The sequence below is a fragment of the Triturus cristatus genome, chromosome 11 (assembly GCF_964204655.1).
Source record: "Triturus cristatus chromosome 11, aTriCri1.1, whole genome shotgun sequence".
Lineage (NCBI taxonomy): Eukaryota > Metazoa > Chordata > Amphibia > Caudata > Salamandridae > Triturus > Triturus cristatus.
Genome location: NC_140594.1, coordinates 1,147,776,318 through 1,147,799,429, shown reverse-complemented (window position 1 = coordinate 1,147,799,429; position 23,112 = coordinate 1,147,776,318). Strand labels below are relative to the sequence as shown.

Below are 23,112 nucleotides of genomic sequence, written 5' to 3'. Positions count from 1 at the left end.
TTCTTTTTTGCCCGGATGCCTTTTTTAGCGTAAATAGCCTTTTCAAGATTGCATGTTGCCACCAATCGGGCCAACTATTGGGAAAATAAAGGGGGATTCGGGTCTATCCAAACAGAAGTTATACAAAACCTGAGAATAGTCATGGTCACAAAAATGAATGCCCCACCGCTCTTCCTACAATCCTATCTTATATACCCAGCAAGATGGTCGTGGGGGTTAGCTGGATATTACGTGATAAGACTACCCTTAGAAAGTCCTGTATTTCATTCAGTAGTGGCTCACGTTTTATGCAGGTGGAAACATATGGACAGAGTCTGCGCTAAATCCCGCACATCTAGGGCAGAGAGTTTCTTTGCCTGTCCCCCATTTTGCAATTCTACTGGGTGTGATGTACAGGAAGAAGCTGTTTTTGTAAAACGGGACCTGCAATTTGGCGGATAACAGGTCGCTCTGGGCGGATTGCAGGGCAAGATAGAAAATATTGGTGGGAATATCCAATTTTTTTGCCATCTGCTTGCAATCTTGGCCATGTCGTCAGGCATTTGGCTATTCAGTGCAGAGTATATATACCCAATGCGGGGCAAGATAGGATCATTTAGCCTATCGATAAGGTTGATTTGCGCAAAACCCACAGTCCTGCCGGCCTTGCTTGCAAAGAAGTCCCTGATGGCAAGGTATTTAAAAGCCTTATTATGGCTCAGGTTAAATTGAGTCCTGAGATCATTGAAGGGCCGGATTCCTTTGGTAGCAAACAAGTCTCCCAGCATTAGTATGCCCGCCTTAATCCAGTTTTAGAGATATGATCTTCCAAAGATAGTGGACAGGTTAGCATTATTGTGTATAGGGGTATAAAAGTTCAGTCTACCTAAACCTAAAAGTTTGCTTAAATTGGAGAAGACCCTAAAAGCGCCCAGCAGGGTCTTAAATCAGACCCGCTTGCAGTACCCGTATTCGAGCTGTTGCCCTAGGCAGCCCCAGGCCTCAGCCCCAAGTAATAATTCAAAGGGAGACGGTAGCCCTGTTGTTGTAACAGGTGGATGTTCATGCAGTAATATAGTGCAATTCTGCAGGGCCACGGGGAAGGGATAAAAGCTTAAAAGATCTCCTTGGCTGAGAGTATAATCAAACAAATTGAGAAAAAAGTTGCTCAAATCTCTGAAGCATTATCTTACTAAATTCCAGGGGGATAGGCCTAAACAAATAAAGAAGTTTGTGGAAGAAAATCATCTTAAGGACGTTACACCACCCCACTATGGTCAAATGTAGGTTATTGATTCGATTAATTGCTTTTTTGGTTTCAGCCGCCAGCGGGTTCAGATTCTCACTAACAACTAGGTCAGTGTCGGCCACAATGTTTACCCCTAAATATTTAGCCTTATGGACAACCCTGCTATCTGTCCACATAATTTTCTTGTTAAGGATGATTTGTGTCTTTCCTTTGTTGAGTGCGTATCCAGAAATCTTCCCAAACTCTTGAGCCAACTGTTCTATGGCTTAAATAGCTGTCTCAGGGTCCGGAGTCACCAAGGCAAGATCATCGGCTTAGGCCATGATTTTAGTATTTAGACCAAATCTGCTCACAGCCAGAATTTCTTGATTCTTTTCAATTTTCTTGATAAAAGGGTCTATATATATGACAAAGAGCAGCGGAGAACCTATTTCCAGCGGTGGCTTACCTTTCTTTGGAAAGATTACAATCTTAGCAGATGACCATGAGGCGGGTGGAGGGGCCCCATTAAAGGTTTAAACTACCAGTGCTGTGAAAAGGTCCTTTATTTGAAAGGATGTTTTTTTACAAAATTCCACCGGGATGCAGTCAGAACCAGCTGCTTTACCATCTGGTAGATTTGCTAGGGCTATAGCAATTTCTTCCCATGATGGAGGGTCTTCTAGTTGGTCATGGTCTTCCGCGCTGAGTTGAGTCAGCGAGACTGCATTCAGATAGTTGGAGATTTCTGCCTCTCTAGAATCCGGTAAGCTGATTTCTCCTCTGTAAATAAGCCTTTATAGAACTCTCAAAATACCCCTTGGATTTTAATCGGGTCGTTAGTAATCTCCTCCGTAGAGACTTGTATTGAGAGTATTTCGTTAGCGGAAACCTGCTGCCTGGTTCTGATGGCCAACTGATGATTGATAAGATCACTACACTCGTAGGTTTGTTCACGAGCAGAGGCCCATTTTGCGGCAACTTTCTCTGCAAAGTATCGACCCAATTTTGGCTTTGATGGGAGTGGCTTCGAGCTGTGCTGCTTCAATTTCAGCCCCCATCAGAACTGTCCCTGTTAATTTCTCTCCCGCCTCTGCCATCTTGTCCTTTAGCTTCAAAACCTGCGTGTTTTCTTGTTTATTTTTCCTTATGGAGCACCGTAAGGTCTCCCCACAGATACAGAAAAGGACACGTAACAAGTCAAAAAGACGCAGCCAGCTTAAGTGGGATTATTCATACTCTCAGCTTTCTTTTGCCCATGACGTGGAAGCTTTGAAAGCCTCACACTGGGAGAATACAAGAGTTGTATCGGAAACTATGGAAGAACCCTCTCTAACGTCCATATTGGCCTCTATAAACCAGTTTCAGGAAGAGACCTGTTCTGACAGTCGCCTCACCAAAGGGGCCGCCAAAAAATTGCAAGGGGGCATGAGGAAGCTAAGTAAAATCTGCACTGACATTGGTGATCGGGTTACCATGGTGGAAGGCCGTACAGAAAGTTTGGAAACCGAAGTAACCACCTTAAAAGACCAAGGTTCTTCCCAAGCTGCATGTCTGACAGATTTAATGGTGAAGATGGAAGAGCAAGAGAACAGACAGCGCCGGAATACCCTCCGCCTACTTGGGATTCCTGAAGGGGTGGAGGAGGACGATCCACGGCGCTTCATTGTGAAACTCCTGCGGGATGCCTTTCCCGAACATTCCAACTGGAATTGGGATCACGAGGTCCAGCGGGCACACCACTTCCCTTTCACCTTAAAGAAACAACACAATGGCAGTAGCTACAGTGGGGAAAAGCCCAGGGCCTTTCTGGTGATTTTTGCAAACTTTTTGCTTAGACAGCTGGTCTACGATCAGGCCCGTCCCAATTCCCAGAAGGGCTCTAATGGGGTATTATTGATGATTTTTGTCACTCTATAGTGAAGCGGAGGTGGGGCCTTCGCCAGTTAATTGCCCCTTTCCAGCAGCAGGGCGCCCAGGTGTTCCTAATGAACCCAGACAGACTGAAGGTTATTTTAAACAGGTCTTCTCGTACCTTTTTGTCAGATTAAGGCAGAGGAATTTCTTGGGGAAATCAAGGCTAGAAAGGGCCATAGCTAGTCAGCATTCTATCCGACAAAGATTAACACTCTAGTATATGCCGCTCCCTTCTTGTCTATTCTTTTCTATTCCTCTCTTTTTTACTATCTGCTTCTTGGAGGGAATTGTTTGGGGGCTCTGATAGGCTTTTCAAATGGAGCTCTTCCCACTTGCCGGTAATACCTTAAAATCTTTGGCAGATAAATACGGCGTGGATGAGCGGCGGGGACTCACATTTGATGCGTGTAACAAGAGGGAGAGAGAGGACTAGAAAGCTAGTCCATGTCCCCGAGGGATTTATATGTGATTAAACAAAGAAGACTAGCTTAAGTTGACCAAAGTGATGCAGTACTCAAAGTAGTTCTGTCACAGACACCTTGTAGGTGTATTCATGAAGCCCTCACCCACCAACCTAGTTGGTGGCATGCTTTATCATCGGGCCCACCCAGTGATACCTAGTATGTCCCGGGTGTGCTACGACGCCTGATTACAGCGGAGCTGGTATATTGCTGAGAGTGCAGTGAGGTTGGGTGAATTGTGATTTAAAACGGCTTGGTGGTGGTCCCAGTACCCAAGGGTAAATTAAATTTTAATAACTGGGCCGACACCAGCAGTTAAAAGTAAGGCTACAGGACGTGTAAGGGTGGAGAGTTACTGCCCCCTGCGTCCTTCAGATGGTCGACATGTTTCAGCCAGTGCCTTAGAGTATTCTGGCTTTCCTCAGGACCGTTTTTAAAAGGGTGTGGTGAAAATAAAACAGACTTAGTGTTGTGGTACAGACTATGTGATACACTCACTAAGGCGTTTTTCTATGTGTGAGAGGGGGATTCCCTTCTCATGCATACGCTTTGGGTTATTAGCCAAGGCTTCCTGGAGGGAAGCGGTAAGGGGATGACCAGTCTTTCTGGTCAGTGCCTGCCTTGTACCTGTTGTCCCGCCGTCGTACTGGTCATCCCCTTACCGCTTCCCTCCAGGAAGCCTTGGCTAATAACCCAAAGCGGCTGAAACATGTCGACCATCTGAAGGACGCAGGGGGCAGTAACTCTCCACCCTTACACGTCCTGTAGCCTTACTTTTAACTGCTGGTGTCGGCCCAGTTATTAAAATTTAATTTACCTTTGGGTACTGGGACCACCACCAAGCCGTTTTAAATCACAATTCACCCAACCTCACTGCACTCTCAGCAATATACCAGCTCCGCTGTAATCAGGCGTCGTAGCACACCCGGGACATACTAGGTATCACTGGGTGGGCCCGATGATGAAGCATGCCACCAACTAGGTTGGTGGGTGAGGGCTTCATGAATACACCTACAAGGTGTCTGTGACAGAACTACTTTGAGTACTGCATCACTTTGGTCAACTTAAGCTAGTCTTCTTTGTTTAATCACTCACATTTGATGATCATCACTCAGGATTTTCCTGATTGCTCTCCCTTTTTGGGGGGAGGCGGGGGAGGGGTGTTGGTCAAGTAGTGTAGTGGGGGGGGACACTGGGTGTTTACCATATTGTTTGCAATAGTTATTATGAAGTTGAACCTAGTGGTAAAAAGCGCAAACGGGTAAGAAATGTGTGTTGGAGAAGGAAAAATAATTTTCTATGTATTATTGTAAACAGGATAATGATATCATTTAGTACCCAGAAGGGTGTGGTAGCTTTTGTCAGATTTCAGATTTGCTTTGATTGTATTTCATATGTAATTCGTATGATGTCTAATCTCGGGAAATTTGGTCAAGCATTAACATGAATAAGATAACTAATCTTAGAATCATATCAGCAAACATCTGTGGATTGCATGATGCTCAGAAGAGGCAGAAGGTGGCACAGGGGTTGCTGGAGGGCGACATCGTTAGCCTCCAGGAAAGAAATATCGAGGGATCGCAGAGACATCTTTTGACTTCATTGGGGTATAAAGTAATTGGGGGGACATCTCAGGTTGCACATGTGAAAGGTGTAGGGATCATGGTCCAACAGAATCATCCACTTAAATCTGTTCGTGTGAAGTCTGACTCTCTTGGAAGATGGGTTATAGCTGAATGCCGTTTATCGCCTGATTTTTCTTTTACTTTATGTTCCATTTATGGAAGCAATACTGATGACTCCGGGGTAATTAATTGGATCTCAGGAGAATTAGCCCATTGGCCTTTCCCAGTTATCATCTGTGGCGACCTTAATATTAACTTACCTAGTAATTGGAGAGTGAACAACCAGTGGAAATATACAGGCAGGAAGCCAAAAGTATATCAGGCCTTAACAAACTTAATGCACACTCATGGGCTTAGTGATGTGTGGGCTAATTTAATACTGAATCAACCAGGTTTTCCTTATTACTCAGCCCCGCACCTTTCCTTAGCAAGGTTGGACTTTTTTCTGGCTTCATCATCTTTGATCCGGGACTGTACTATCGACACTGCCCCCCGATTCATGTCGGACCACAATCCACTTATCCTAAACATAAAGGGGTTGGGCTCCTGTGGAGAAATCTCGTCCTGGAGCTTCAAAAGAGCGCTTTTGTACGATGTCGGATACCAGATGTATATGAGTAGCTGGATCCAGGAGTTCCTTGAGATAAACATAGGGTCTGACCCAGTCACGGTGGTATGGGACACACTGAAAAAGGATCCTACCTTCTTACAGTTTGCTAACCTAGAATACGTACTGTATGGATTATCATGTCTAACCATCTGGTGCAGTGCAGTACCAATCACTCTATCACATCATCTTAAACATATAGATCATTATTTCCAACTCCCGGCTCCTCGCATGTTTCTGAGATTTTCCTGTGAGAGTCCTGGGTCTTGCCACCCGCGAGTCCCTTCAGCAGCCCCTTGTATTATTCAAACAGGTCTGGTCTGCCCTACACATCCATCAGTCTGCAAAGTTTTGCCAATCTGAGTTCAGAAAAGGACTGCCTTGAACCGAAAGATGGACCCATCCTTAGCACAAATACATTCTTTCTACTCGGGAAGTATCTCTGAAGAAAATTGCTCTTGCTCCGTTGCCAGGGGATGCCAGATCTGAAAAATCTACATATAATCTGGGAATCACTTTTGATGCCATTTGTCATTCTCTGCACAAATACACAAGCTGGTTACTACCTGCTTCTTGCCGTAAGGAAAATTATTCATGTTGTTCCATCTAGACCTAGAAATATGGCTGCTCAGTCGCTTGTTCTTTGGCATTTACACTAGTGTAACTCCCTATAGCTTCAACTGCTTGGGTATGATATAGACAAACCTCTGCATATTCAGAGCATCTCAGTTGAATTGTTCTTTGGGTTGAACATAAGAGCTCACATCTCTTCCTACCAGGCCTCTTCACACAGGCTACCCCCTCACAAGATATGTTTTTTTCAAGTTGAGGTTCTGTCATGAAATGTTCTTCATAGAACATCAATGATTTATCTGCATAATGTATTGTATGCACAACTCCTGCAGGTTTCTGATTGTTCCAAGCTTTAACCTAGTTCAGCTGTTTGGTACATCCTTTTCAGTAATCACTACCAATGCTTAAAATTCCTCATCCCTGCTCCTGTGTCCCGCTCTGTTCTTCATAGTTTTCACAAACGTTTAAAAATGCACTTGTTTGAGTTACCTATGCATTAAGGCCTTTGTGTGTCTCCCTCTATTGTGACATCATCTAGGCGAACATCAGGGCACCTTTGTGAAGATTTGCATGCTTCACAAATACAAAATATTATGAATAGACCATACTTTAGCCTTTTTAGTTGTCATTTTCAAGAAATTGCCATGTTATGCTTGTCTGGTGATATTCATGTATTTTACTTGCCCTCTCCCTGAAAACTAATTCCAGTTTATAACTGGCATGCTTTTATACTCAATTACTCCTCATTTAAAAGTTCAGCCGCAAAGCTTAAGCGTGCAGGATGTCAAGTTTCCTTCCTGCGATTTCACAGTCCCACTACCCCACATCTGTTAGCCTCCCCTATTCATCCCTTAAGTTTACCATAGATGTATAGGTCTGAAAATCTCCCTTTAATATTCGGAACTCAATGTAAAAAGAACACAATAGTTTGTACTTACTAGATGTTGCATCATACCCATAAGTATATGTTAATGTAGTTGTGTCTGTTGTGCTATTTACTATGCATGTTGCAGTTGATCCTGTAGCTTACATTGGACCAATTGTTGTCTCTGTAGATGTGTCATTGGTTACATGAGTTGAGTGAAGCCACTTGCTGGTGACATGGTTGTTGAGCTCTTATCACATATAAGCAACTGATGCCATCAAAAATTCCCAAAAGGAGTTTAGGCCTCTTATAAAAGAAAGGGGGAACAAGGAACCAGGGTTCTATCTGGATGTGAAGGTTTCCCTCCGCTTTGTTTTTGGTCAATGGGGTATCCAAAGATATGGGAGTAGACGCCTCACTCACTTATCATGACATGCTTCATCATAGGCGTCTATCCACACTCGTGTAAGATGGTGCTGCCCGGACGGACTCAACCATAGATGTAATGGGAGTTCTTATATAAAGATATACTGTTCATGCAGGGAACCAGATGAGTGATAATAAAAATACCTACAGGTATACCCAAACAATGTGTTTTATTCGGAGGGTACCAGGGGATGGATAAAAATGTTAAACGGTCGGGGTGTTTTGAATATAATTGTTCAGTTGTGCCCTTCTAAAGTACCAACATGTTTTGGCCCTCACCAGGAGCCTAAATGGGTCTGGGGCCTTTGTCAGGGCTATTTATCTACTACTTGGTGTCCCTCCTCTTATACGGTGCACACATTCCATGCACTGACGTGAGGCCTAATGCGTTCACCTGTCTTCAACGCGTCCTCAGTAGATTTTGTACTGCTTGTTTTAATTGCGTATCATGCGGATCAGGCGGATTGGTGCTGCCTTATAGTCACACATTTGTCAAAGTGCTAGCACCACTGAGATACCTTTCCAGCCCGCTGAGTCCGCCACTGTGTACGCGCAGAATAAAAAACATTGTTTGGCACTTACACTGGTGTAACTCCTTATATCCTTACCTGCTTGGTTATGATATAGACAATCCTCGGCACATTCAGAGCATCTCAGCAGGATTGATCTTGGGTTTAAACAGAAGAGTTCACATCTCTGCCCACCTGACCTCTTTACACAGGCTACCGAGTCACAAGAGATGCCTCTTTCAAGCCAAGTCTATGTCAATTAGTTATATGTGTTACTTTTTGTAAGTACAACTTCTGGACAATGGGCTAAGGCACAAGCTCACAGGCCCCGGAGAGAGGTGCGGGACGGAACGGTCTGGTCAGGGGCACCTTGGTGAGCATCAAGGGCAGCAGCACAAGTTAAACAATCAGCATGGCTACCTGATTGCCCTTTCTCTGCTACCTGCCCCTGACGACCCCTGACACACTCCCTACACTTTCGGCACTGGATTTCTTATTTTTTCTCTAGATTACGTCCTCTGTATGATGAGCTTTTTTCGGTCACCAATTAAAGTTGAGGAGGAGTCATGTTTGGCCACAAAACCGGTAGACAACCTTGGCATCAAGAATGTAAGTGCAGGTGAATTCAGGATGGAATCATTTTTCAAGCCTTTAGCTCAAGCCGGGGGCAGGGGTACTATGGCCTTTATCAGAAGGTTGAAGACATCGACTACCGCGATTGTCCATAGCCAGCCAATGTACTCCATTACAAAGGCCAGGGGATACTGGGGGATGATACCTGTGCCAAGGTGGGGCCTGGTTGTCAAGGCCCATCTCCCAATGGGTGCCAGGGGGAATCTGTGTATTGCGTTGGCTGTGGCATGGTTGTTTGGGGGAACAACTGTGATGCTGGCCCAAGCTCCCTCTGTCTTGAGGGGGTAGGTGAGTTTGCCTTGTAAAGTACAACTTATTCAGGGACCAGCAGGGTTTTACCCGGGTCCAAGTCAATTGAATCATTCACAGCCACAAGGGCCTGAGGAGTGGTCAACCATGACTCCTTTGGAGTGCTTGCTAGGAAATGTCATGAATTTGTTATGGAGTATTTGCTAGGAATTTCATGTATTAGTTATGTCCATGTAATGGAATTCTGTACATATTGTAACTTGATATGAAAATGAAAAATTTGTCGTGTTTTTGAGATGTAATAAATACGGTCGGAGAATGTTTTATTCTCTAACGTAATAATGGCGTCTGGAATTGGGTCACTGCTGCTCCCACCTTGGCTACGTTTCTGGCTTTCCCAAACTTTCCCCTAGCTCAGCTGGTTGGTAAATCCTTTTCAGTAATTAATACCTATGCTTGAAATTCCTCTTCACTGCACCTGCATCCCACACTGACCTTCACAGTTTTCACAAACTTTTAAAAACGCACTTTTTTGAGTTACCTATACATTATGGCCTTTATGTCTCTCTCTGTCTGGAGAAACGTCATCTAGGCAAACACCAGGGCACCTTTTTGAAGATTTGTGTGCTCCGCAAATACAAAATGTTATGAATTTACCATAAATTAGCTTTACTATTTGCCATTTTCAAGCAGTTGCCATGTTATGCTTGTTTGGTGATTTTGATGCATTTGACATGCCCTCTCCATTGAAATTGTGTTTTAGACTTGGGAAACTAATGCTAGTTTATACCTGGCATGCTTTTATACTCAATTACTCCCCATTTAAAGGTTCGCCTGCACAGCTTAAGCGTGCAGCATGTTAAGCGCCTTCCCTGCGATTTCGCTGTCCCACTACCCCACATCTGTTAGCCTCCCCTATTTATCCAACAAGTTTCCCATATAATCAGAGGTCTAAACCTTTCCCACTAATATTTGTTACTCAATGTGAAAAGGACACAATAGGTTGTACTTACCAGATGTTGCATTATACCCGGAAGTAGATGTTAATGTAGTTGTGTCTGTTGTGCTGGATACCATGCTTGTTGCAGTTGACCCTGTAGCTGAGATTGAACCAATAGTTGTCTCCGTGGATGTGTCATTGGTTACATGATTTGAGTTGGAGCTGCTTGCCGGTAACATGGTTGTTGAGCTCTCAGTGCTGTGAAGTGATTCAGTGCTGGTACTTATTGATGTTGTTGACCCTCCAGTAGCACTAATATTGTTTGTTGTTGTGTCTGTGCTTGCAGATTCTGAATGTGACAGATCTTGCGTTTTCACTGGTGTAGTTGTCGGCATCACTGTTGGAAAAAGAATGCAGTATTAGCAGACACATTTCTAATATCTAGCTCTAAACCTGCAATTATTTGAGACAAATATTTCCATTTCAAGCTCCAGCCCTCCAAGCCCAGCCCCAATCCTTTCTACAATCTGTTACTCACAGCTTCATGCTTAAACTATTGTTAACCTAGAATGCCATAATGCCTGCATCATGATGTATAACCTCCAGGTGTTATGCAGGAACCATCACTGTACCACAGCATCATAAACAAAGAGATCATTATATCCAACTCCCAACTGTAATTCAGAAACCATTGTTAGACATCTGCATACTGCATTACTGCTTTGAATCTCATGAGGATTGTGTGGCCTGTGCATCGAAGGAAATGTGTGGAAATACTGAGTGTCAAAGGATAAGAGGCTCTGCTCGAACCACACTGACTCACCTATCTGGTCACCCTTTTCTATCTCCATGTGGCCGACATAGGTTACAAAATCTTTTCTCATGAAAAAGAATGATGACTTTTACCTTTGCTGCCTGAAGCAAAGCAGCCTCCATTATCAAACTCCTGCAGGATAATTGGCTTATTGTTTCTGCCTCCATCATCTCCACATAATTTACATAAATTAAAGGATGCTTATCATACCTTATGTCTAGGAAGGTCACATGTGCCACTCTCAGCTCAGTGACTTCCAGCACTTCACCATATTTCAGTTTTTGAAAACCAGTCCCTCTCTGATGAGCCCAATGAGCCAACATTTGAATCCTTTGGATGAAAAAGCAACTCCACTCTGTGTTCACTGATGACATTATGCCTCTTTCTCTCCCTCCGACCTACAGACTTAAGCAGCCAGAGACCTTTCATCCTTACTGCGTGGAGCAGTGGTTATTAACCTTTTGACTTCTGTGGACCGCCACTTAATCATTACTGGAACCCAGGGACCCCCATTGAATCATTATTGGAATCTGGGACCCCCACTGAGTGATTATTAGAACCCAGGGCCACTGGACTAAGCATTTTCGATGCTTTGAAATACAAAACAATACACACAAAGAAATTAATCAAACAAGTTCATAAACAATTAAATATATTTAATCCAACAAATTTAAAAAAATATAAATTTTAATGGGAAGGTTGGAGCTTTTCTGAATTTGGTTTCAGTCTCTTATTGTTCAAACTTTTTTCAGTTTGATGCACTTGCACCGCTCCCATGAATCTTTCTGAGGACAGTAAGGTAATTCTTAGTCGCGAGTTTCAAATTCCTTCACATTTACAGAACGTCTTAAAATGTTCAATGTTACCATTTACTGCTTTATTTATATACGCATCATTAATATTTTAAGCCAAGAACCCTCTGAGTAGGCTTTTCAGACCTCTAGGGTCACATGGACTGGATCAGAAAGCAGAGTGACCTGGCAGGTTTGCCTTCTTATTAAAAGCAAATTTCTCTATATATGCATAACTATTATGAATACTTCTGATTCCACTTGGTGGCTCTTGCCCCAGCAGATATATAATCCCAGTGATAAGAAACTATCAGTGAAATGCATCATCATTTAGCAAATAGTATGTCTAAAAATATACAAACTAGCAGCACAAAAATTGATTGTTTTGTATGGGCAAACATATGCAAAGAAACATGCAAACCGTAAGGGTGTGTATAGATTTATGTGCATTGTTATCACCAAACAAACAAAAATATCCCCTTCACTGGTGCAAAGACAAATGTATTAACCACTGATTACTGGTTCGGATATTGTAGCTTTACTTCTATTTGTTACATTATTTTACCCAGGAGAGGATCACAGCATCATTATGAGAGGTCAAACCAGTCGTCAACAACTGTTTTTGTATTGAACTCATGTACGTATTTGAACCGCTGGGATCTGTCTGTTCACCTAAAGTTAGACATACTTATTGTTATTATTATTATGATTGCTATTATTATTATTGTTCATTTATTAGTTGCACATACACTTTAGATTTATGGTGCAAGGAACTAAATGAAAAAAGCAGAAGCAAAAAGCTAAGAAACATGGCAAACTGAGGACACTTCAACAACTGCAATTGTAGTGGACTCTTGAAACTGTTAAGGTTTATAATCTTCCAGAGACGAAGCAGGAATTCATTCCACAGCTTGAGGCTGAGGACTGGAAAGGCTCTGCCTCCTGTTGTGACATGCCTACCTATAAACTCTGCCATATTCCGCGGAGTTCCGCGAGCAGCAGAATTCTGGCCTGCCGACCACCATACACGGTCGTGGTCACGTTGGCGAGGGCCCAGAGCACGTACATCAGTTCAGAACTCATCTTCCATGTTGTAGAAACATTTCAAATTATTCCTATTTCTTCTGGCATCCAGTTCTGTCAGATTGCATGATGCATGTACATTAACAAAGACACAGTAAACAAAGATGCGAAAATAGCTATATACACTTGTGTAACAAAGTGGGGTTATCTCCAGAGGAAAACCATACTTATGCAGACTGGTGGACTACAACCCCCTATCATCCCCCTCTTATCTTACCTCAACAGAACGAACGGAGTTCCATGTCCGTATCGGATGAAACCGAAGAGTTAGAAGAAGGCGCCTTTAACTCGGGACTCTCGCTCAGCGAATCCCCACCCCCAGATGACGTCACACCATACCGCCCAATAAGGAGGAAAGTGGACAGGAAGCGGGTGGGCAATAACACGGAAGAAGAAGAAGACGAGACGGGACGGATCGTGATCCTGTTCGGAGCAGCAGAAGAGACCAGATGGAGGTGAGCTGGAACATCGACACCAGTGGAGGCCACGAGTCCGCCAGGAGGCCCTCGACACTGCGAACAGTCCGGCCACGCTCCAGGAGGAGCGTGGCTCCTCAAGCTGCGGGAGCGTGTATCGGGTTGGTTCGGGAGGCGGGAGGAGCGTCCGGAGGTCTAACCGGGTCTCTCTCTCTCTCTCACTTCAACCCCCTTCGCCACTACCTCGGGCACCCTCACGGAACCCCCCCCCCTTTTCTCATAGCCGGTAACCAGTAGCCGGGTCTGGTGGCTCAGAGGACTAATGCATCTGCTGCAGGGGCTTGCGTTCGACCTCATGGTCACAGGTTCAAATCCCGGCGGGTCCACTCAGCCTTTCATCCATCTGAGGTCGATAAAATGAGTACCATTGAGTTGGGTAACAATAAACATCTGTTATTCAGCGTCAAGATACCCGTAGTGGTGAACGTGCGCTTTACAAATACACGTGTTATGTTGTTATGTTATAAAGCGGACGTTTTGGTGAAGATAGCACGGTACGAGGTGATCCCTCACTCCCCGGCCCTTATTACAAAAAAGTGTCAGAAACTGTTTTCTAAATCCCGTTCTCCTCTGTCCCATGTTTCTCTCTAAACACGGAGCCAAAAGAGGGATGGCGAGACTGAAGATGCGCAGAGGACCACATAGCCTTGAGAAGAAGACTGACGCCTGCCCATAAAGGACCCTTATCATCCTCCGCAGAATCACTTAGAAGACGTTTAATAAGTTCAATAAAAGAATCGTTCACCCCCCACAGGAGTCACGTTGCTCATTCCTTTCCACCCTTGCAACAACTGGCGAGCCAGATAGGAGACTCTTCCATCAGTACATCTATGATGGACGCCCTTATACAGCACCTAGAGAAAGGCCAAGAACGACTTGAATGGGCCGTTGAAAGACAGTTGACGTCCGCCCAAGCTGACAGGGACGTCTTTAAAGACTCTATTACCACCCATATCGAAGGTCTGCAGAAGGCCTTAAAAGAACCCCACGTACTCCCTTCGAGAGATGCAAGGGGCACAACACAGGGACCCTCGGGTATCTCCCTCCAAAAGTACATTGTTTGGAAAGACCCAGACGCATTTTTTTAAAATTTTGAGCGTGTTGCCTGGGTCTGTGGGTGGCCTGAGGACAAGTGGCCCTTCTTCCTGGCACCATTGCTGACTGGGGAAGCCCAGTCGGCATACCAAGTAGCTAACCCCCAGGGTGACACTCCATACCACGTCATAAAAGACGTCATACTGGACCACCTCGGACTAGATGCTGAGGCATACCGGGTGAAGTTCAGGAAAGAAAGAGCCCGACCGGGGGAGAACCCTAAGACTCTCTTCTTCCACCTCAAAATGGCAGCTGATAAGTGGTTAAGGCTCGCCACAAGTTCCAAAGACGAAATAATGGACCGGATCTATTTGGAGCAATTCCTGGAACCCAGAGATGGTTAAGGCAACACCATCAGCACACCCCAGAATTGGCAGTGGAAATGGCTACTACCTTTTCGCGAGCCCAACCTCGCACCTTTATAGGGGAAAGCGAAAAAGTGTTGAAACCTACAACTATGAAGACAGAGAGAAAAGGACGAGATCTGTCAGAAATACCCCGTGCCAAGCCTAACCGACCGGACGTGTCTACTTTTCGCAGACCACAGTGTTTTGAGTGTGGTGACTGGGGACACATAGCACGGGTCTGTCCCAAACGCCGATCCACAGAAGAACCAATGGACGTGGGCTACCTTCCAAAGTCCATCCTATACACAGCCGAGATGGGGACCTCTTTTCATGTGAATGTACAGGTGAATGGCAAGAAGATAAGAGCATTGCTAGACTCAGGCTGCAGACAGTCAGTAGTTCAGAAAGGCCTGGTAGATCCCTCTCAATATGTTCCTGACAACCTAGTACATATCAGGTGCGTACATGGGGATGTGCGTCCTTACCCCGTGGCCTCCATTTCCCTCACCCCCCCCAAATGGGACTCCTTGTACAGTGCGGGTAGGGGTGGTAGAGGGATTGCCTGAAGAACTACTGCTAGGGACAGACAACCCCGACTTCTTGAGGTTCTTCCAGCATAGTGTACAGAAGAGGGATCCCAAACCAAGAAAGAAACAGGTATCCACTCACTCCTTTCCTGCCCTTGCGTCCCCTGAGCTTTGGTTAATGGATAGGAGTTTTCGGTTTGCACAAGCTAATGACTCCACCCTCTTTAACGCATGGGAATCCGCTCGTGCAAATCACGAAAATCCATCTCCTACCTATTCCCTCTTCCTAATCAAAGAGGGACTCTTGTATCGTAAAGATGGAGTAGATGATCCCCTTCAACTCCTGCTCCCCTTGGCATTTAGAGATCAAGTCCTCTTCTTCTCTCACTCTCACCTCACGACTGGACACACGGATGCTGAGAAAACAACCCAAAACGTGTTGCGTCACTTCTTCTGGCCTGGAGTCTAGAAAGATATCAAGAACCATTGCCAGACCTGCGAAGAATGTCTGAAGAAAAACATCCAGCGTCCCCCAGCAGTACCCCTCCAGCCGCTGCCAATAGTGAGAGTCCCATTTGAAAGGATTGGGATGAACTTAATCGGGCCCCTACCCCAGACACAAAAAGGGCACCAGTACGCCCTCGTTATTGTGGACTACGTCACTAGGTTCCCGGAGGCTTTTCCCCTTAAATCCCCAACTCCCCGAAACATCGCAGACAAATTAATAGAGCTCTTCTCCCGAGTGGGTTTTCCGAAAGAGATTCTTACGGACCAGGGATCACCATTCGTATCCCGTCTAATGAAGGAAATTCGCCGTATTCTAGATGTACACCACATAAAGACCGCCGTCTACCATCCTCAAACAGACAGCCTTGTGGAAAGGTACAACAGGACATTAAAGACCACGCTGAAAGAAATGTTGACAGTCGAGGGAAAGGAATGGGACAGATTGCTACCATTGGCCCTCAATGTACTCCGTGCTCAGGTACAAAGCAGTCTGGGATGCTCATCATTCGAACTACTATACGGCCGACAACCCAGAACGTTACTAGAAATGACAAAAGAAGTGTGGGAGAAGGAGAAAGAAGAAGAAAGCAAAAACATCTTGGAATATACACAACAACTGAAATCCCGGCTCTGGAAGCTGAGGGATCTGGCCTACTCCAATTTAGAGAAGAGCCAGGAGAAGCAAAAGACCTATTATAACCGAGGAAAGAAATGGAGACTCTTATCTGTTGGAGATTGGGCCCTAGTGCTTCTTCCTTCCATCACAAAGAAGTTCCAGTCAGAATGGGTGGGGCCGTATAAAATGGTGGGGACGATTGGAAACACCTCCTACCGACTACAAATGACCGCAAGACGAACACAAACGTTTCACATAAACTTACTAAAAAAATGTCTGGGACCCCCCCCCCACATTCAGCGCATATGACTTTGCCCACTACCGAGATGGAGGGGACTATGCTTAGTCACCTAGTGGTAAATGAGGAACTCACATCAGAAGCAAGAGCAGAACTGTTTGATACATTGCGGCCGTTTTCGGCCCTGTTTTCGGATATTCCAGGGAGAACCACTCTTGCTGAACACCGAATAACGACTTACCCTGGGAAGGTGGTAAAGCAGCGGCCCTACAGAATCCCAGCAGCAAAGAGAGCTGCGGTAAAAAGGGAGGTACAGGACATGTTACGTTTGGGAGTGATACGTCCTTCAGTGAGCTAGTGGTCCTCCCCAATAGTAATGGTACCGAAACCAGATGGCTCAACAAGGTTCTGCATGGACTTCCGGGCTTTGAATGGTATCTCATCCTTTGACGCATATCCCATCCCACGAGTAGACAAGCTCATTGAAAAACTAGGGGATGCAAAGTACATCACCACGTTAGACCTGACTAAGGGTTATTGGCAAGTGCCCTTAAGAGAGGAGGATCGCAAGAAAACGGCGTTCGCAACAGCAGAAGGGCTCCACGAATTTAACGTCTTACCATTTGGACTACATGGGGCTCCTGCTACATTCCAGCGTTTAATGAATACAGTACTCCAACACTTCCATTCTTTCTGCTCAGCATATCTGGATGACATAGTGATTTTCAGCAGGACGTGGAAAGAACACTTGTCTCATCTCCAGACTGTCCTTCAAGCCCTTAGACAAGCTGGTTTGCATATCAACTCCAGAAAGTCCCGAGCAGCCTTCCAAAAAGTGAATTACTTGGGGTATGTCCTAGGTCATGGCGTGATAGCTCCTCAAGCAGAAAAAGTCTGGGCAATAGCAGAAACCCCATTCCCCACAACCAAAAGGGAACTTCGTGCCTTTCTGGGTTTGTTGGGATATTATCGGCGATTCGTGCCACAGTTTTCTGAAGTAGCCGCCCCCTTAACTGACATTCTCCGTAAAGAAGCCAACTCTCGGATGTTGGCTCAACCATCCAAAGACATGTTAGAGGCTTTCCAGGTTCTCAAAACTATCATCACAACGAGTCCGGTTTTGGCATCACCCGACTTTACCAAACCCTTTATTCTACAAACCGATGCTTCCAATTATGGATTAGGGGCGGTATTGTCCCAGAGATCGGAAGAGGGGGTTGAACATCCCGTTTTGTATATAAGCCGGAAGCTGTTCCCTAGCGAGGTGAAATACCCCACGATAGAGAAAGAATGCTTAGCAATAAAATGGGCAATAGACAAACTAAGGTATTACTTGGAAGGGAGGCCATTCACTCTGTACACTGACCATGCCCCTTTACAGTGGATGTGTAGGAATAAATCTCAAAATCCCAGAGTCCTCAGTGGTTTTTGGCCCTCCAACCGTTTGTCTTTGAGGTACGCCACCGAAAAGGAAGAGACAACAGAAATGCAGACTATCTGTCCCGGGTGTTCCCTCTCCCCGATCAGGAGAGTCTTAGGGGGAGGGAGTGTAACAAAGTGGGGTTATCTCCAGAGGAAAACCATACTTATGCAAGCTGGCAGACTACAACCCCCTATCATCCCCCTCTTATCTTACCTCAACAGGATGAACGGAGTTCCGTGTCCGTATCGGATGAAACCGAAGAGTTAGAAGAAGGCGCCTTTAACTGGGGACTCTCGCTCAGCGAATCCCCACCCCCGGATGACGTCACGCCATACCGCCCAATAAGGAGGAAAGTGGACAGGAAGCGGGCGGGCAATAACACGGAAGAAGAAGAAGACGAGACGGGACAGAGCGTGATCCTGTTCGGAGAAGCAGAAGAGACCAGAGGGAGGTGAGCTGGAACATCGACACCAGCGGAGGCCACGAGTCCGCCAGGAGGCCCTCGACACCGCGAACAGTCCGGCCACACTCCAGGAGGAGTGTGGCTCCTCAAGGTACGGGAGAGAGTATCGGGTTGGTTCGAGAGGCGGGAGGAGCGTCCGGAGGTCTAACCGGGTCTCTCTCTCTCTCTCACTTCAATCCCCTTCGCCACTACCTCGGGCACTCTCTCGGAACCCCCCCTTTTCTCATAAAGTGGACGCTTTGGTAAAGATAGCACGGTACGAGGTGATCCCTCACTCCCCGGCACTTATTACAAAAAAGTGTCAGAAACTGTTTTCTAAATTCCGTTCTCCTCTGTCCCATGTTTCTCTATAAACACGGAGCCCACAGAGGGACGGCGAGACCGAAGTCGCGCAGAGGACCACATAGCCTTGAGAAGAAGACTGACGCCTGCCCATAAAGGACGCTTATCATCCTCCGCAGAATCACTTAGAAGACGTTTAATAAGTTCAATTAAAGAATCGTTCACCCCCCACAGGAGTCACGTTGCTCATTCCTTTCCACCCTTGCAACAACTTGGTTGCTTAACACTTATATTTTACAAACAGCTAAGCTTTGCAATATGTTCCTTGTTTCTTCTTTTTCCTTGACCTCTCCACAATGTCCTGTTTCTTTATTTTTACAGGTATGCCCTGCGGGCTCTATAAGCGCAAACGTTGGAAGGGAGGTCACAATTAACAGCATTATTTCGCTAGACACCATCTGAGACAAACATTTAATACCGTTGGTGTATGCTCTGATATAGTTTGTGTGATTTCTAAATAAAGTCCACAAGCGCAGTATGAACCATAGTTGTGTCCTAAATGGCCCAACCAGGCAAACAAGGTGGTGTTGTGTAATATATGGCATCCCCACAGTATCGTGTATCCCCTGGCTTCGGCCGTCTTCGGAGGTCTTGCTTATTGGACCTCTCGGACGGGCCCACGAGCAGCCCCGCCCACCTCAGGAGAGGAGCACATCGGCTCCAGCAGGCAGAAGCAGCAGTGCTCCGAGCAGAGCTGCTGCTAGAATACAGATGGGTGATTCTTAAACAGCCATTGAATCCCTTACCTCTCGGAGACAGGAGAGGGAATAATTAACTAAAGAATGCGTGCTGAAATTAACTAATTCATTGCTGGGTAATCTCTTTCCACTCGCTAAACAAATTCTTATTACGTTTCTCCTTAAATAACTCAGTCGTTGCCTAAGATATAGCTATTATCTTGGAGACCTTTCACCTCAGGAAAGGCTTCCGGATGGAGAGTTCTTTTATGAAGCACAGTTAACCTCTTCAGTGCCCATGACGAGCTGGACTCGTCATGGGCCGCGGTAGCGCTGTGCCCATGACGAGTCCAGCTCGTCATAGACCCCGCCCGCTAATGCAACGGCCGGCACAGGGCGGGGAAAGGGGCGGGCACTGAAGGGGTTAAAGAGATATCTACTGTAAAAGCGTTATTGGAATTGTATTTGAGTTTATGTGTGCTATATGTGTGTTGTGAGCATATATTTGTGTGTGTGTGTGTCTGCGAGAAAGCATGTATGCCTTTGCACCACTTTCATCTTGTGCTGTGGAGGGCACGCATGTTTTATATCTACATATTTTAATTCAAGCACCTGCCTTTGCTTGTTTCTGCAAGTGTCTGTGCCTGTGCATTTGTCTTAAATGGCACGTTTCTGTGTGTTTGCATGTGTGCGTGTTTGTGGGTGCATATGTGAGGGCATGCATTAGGTGGATGTATGTGTGTTTGGGCACCTGCATGCTTTTGTTTTGTTGGTGTGAGTGTATGAGTGTGTGCCCTTATCTTCCATGGCATGTTTGCATGCAATGTGAGTGCATGTGTGGTTGTGTGTGCATCCCGTCTACAGATTGGATTGCTGTAATGTTTCTTTAAAAGTTAAGATATAAGATACCAAATTATATTGTGGACTGCCCAGTTCTGCTAAATAAGAGCAACAACAGTCTAAAGATTAGGGGTCTTATTTAGAGTTTTAAAATGGATCGAGACATGCAGGTTCCTGCTCTCCTGAAGATTAGCTGTTCCACACAAAACCAAATGAGATGCTTATTAAATGTTTCAAATGTAAATGAGGTAGATGATTTGTATGAAAAGAGTCGAAAAGGAGAGCTTCCTTTCAAGTATGTTAGTGGCTCTAGGTGTTGTGCTCACAGGGGGGCATATTTACAAAGAAGCGGCGGAGTGAGGCGTTAGCCGTCATGGCTTAACGCCTCACTCCACCATTTTAGAAACGCAAGGCTGCACTATTTGTAGTGCAGCCTTGCGTTTCCCTCTGCGCTGGCGCTACACTTAGCTGCCTGCCAATGCAGGCACCCTTGCACCATAGTGCAAGGGTGTCTGCCTGCAGGGGAAGATTGTTTATATGTAGGAAGGTGTCCCTTCCTGCACATAAACAATCCAGCCCAAAGCAGCACACATGGAAAAAGCAAAATCGAGGAGAAATAAAGCATTTCTCCTCATTTCGCCAAGTTGAGACTAGGTTTTCCCTGGTCTTAATTTTGGCGCTGCCTCCTATTTGGGCCACCCTTGTAAATAGGGGGCAGCGTCAAAATCAATGGGTGTTTTTCCGGTGCAATGCCCACCTCAACACCCACTGCCCACCCCTTTCACACTAAGCATAGCTGAAAGAGGGCCTTGTTTACAAGGCAGCGTTAAGCCATGTTAAGTGGCTTAATGCTGCCTTGTAAGTAAGGCAAAGCCCCTATCGCCACAGAAAAGTCAGAAAAAGGGAAGTTCCCATTACGATAGGGGCTTGTACATATGCCCCAGAGTTTTTCTTGTGAAGTGATTGACATTTAGCCATGAACTTGTGATGAGGGCATTTCGAGTTTTCTAGCAAAGACTAACTCATTTGTCCCGATTTTCACTCTCTGTCCTAAGTTTCTATGGGAAAGCCCTGCTCCTGTCACACCTTCAGTGCCGCTCCCCACGTGGGTCACAGAAGAGGCCCCTTGGCCAGTGAAGCCCAGCTATTCACAAAATGCGAGCGGAATAAGAGTGATAAAACCCTTTCATGCTGCACAAAGCTTTCTCACATTTCAGAATGGTGGAAGCTGGTGTGAACCTGGACTTCCATTGTGCAGAGTCAAGGAGCTGGGTGATTTGTGTGAAACTAGATTTTCAAATGTAGTGCTGCCGATTGCAATCCAGTTCGGTGGGCTAATGCTCCTGCAAAAGAAACCTGTGTATAATCAACAAATCATGAACTAGAATAATATCTGGAGCTACTAAACCTTGTAACGTGGTGTCTGCACTATGAGAAAGCATTGTCCAAGCCAATTAGTCTGGCTTACAACTGAAAGTACCTCTGCGCTTTCATCAATGCAGTCACTCATCCACTCTCACATGAAAGTAGTCACTCTTTTTCATACAGTCAAGCATCTGGCCTCACCTTACCAACGTATGAGAACCTCAAGATAGGACAGTGCTCCACAGCTTATTCATCACAAGCCCAGAAGACTGACAAATGAGGAAGATGCTTGATATGCGTGAGGCCTCACTTTGGGAACGACCTGGACCCTTTTATGAGAAACGTGGTAAAGTGCCTTCAGTTCAGAAAACACCTTAGAACCTTCATTTTCATAGATGCATTCAATGTTCACCACTTAAAACATAGTCAGTATAAAAACCAGACAAAAATGTCCTCCGAGATCACTTCCTAGGATGACCATTGACACATCTCCTAATGTTTACCATATCCCGGTGGTCCAATTCCTTTCATCGCCATATCATTTTATTCCTTTCACCTTCTTTGCTTCCATAGTGCTCTAAAGTAGTCATAGGGCAACATCTAAGAGCTTTGTAAAACTATTAAATGCATAAACACATCGGCACTTTAGTTCCGCTTCCATACCTAAATAAAACTATATATGTCCTATTTGTCATGCTTGCAGAGGGGCTCAGACCCAGTAATTCAGTACTTTGCTTGATCGGCCAACAAGTGTGGAACCTGCTTTGTCCAGCCGCAATTCCTTGCTACCAGCGTGGTTGGATAGAGTTCGAACTGCGCTACCCACAGTCATCCATTTACTGTGGTCATGTGATAACTGCTGGTGTTGTTCATATAGGTGGTGCCATTGCGGGACAAGGTAAATACAGGTATTCCTGCTGACTCTCCTCAAGCACTATATCATGTGCAGTGGCGGTTGGTGAAATTTGAAAGTGGTAGGGCATCAAATAATTCTTGTCCTGCACTGTGGCGAGCGATCGTAGTGATCGAGCCCGAACAACCGTCGGGGGGTTCGGACACGGTTCTATGCCCGAGAAAAATTTGAAAAAAGAGTGGACAAATGGTGCAATTTCAAGCAAATTTGAGGATGCAGGAAGGTTAATAAAGCAATACGATTGAATTATTTATAATTTAAGAAATTGCTACTTTTTATGAGCTATAGAGGACAATCTTTGCGTATGCGTATGTAAATGTGTGCAGCTGTTTACATAGGTGTGTCTGGGATTCAAAACCAAGGCTACCCGGAGAAGAAAAGGTGGAAAAAAGGGGATGCGTTTCACTCGTGCAAAGGAGGAAGATTAGGTCAGGGGTGATGAACATGATGTACCACTATATGTGGGAATGGAGCCACAAGCGTGGCGTGGCATTTGGGCAACTATCCTCCGGTGCCAAGGGTCAAAGTCCAGGGGAAGCCCCACTATCCCGCATCTGCACCTCCAGTAGTTCTTAAAGCAGGG

General features: G+C 45.4%; 1 protein-coding gene across 1 annotated transcript in view; it reads right to left on the bottom strand.

Annotated features, from left to right (window-relative positions):
• Positions 1-23,112, bottom strand: part of LOC146788612 (uncharacterized) — a 459,070-nt gene that overhangs the window by 35,573 nt on the left and 400,385 nt on the right. Inside the window, exon 6 of the mRNA XM_085633182.1 lies at positions 10,086-10,409. Within this exon, the coding sequence (XP_085489308.1) occupies positions 10,086-10,409 (324 nt within the window). The remainder of the gene's footprint in view (positions 1-10,085; positions 10,410-23,112) is intronic.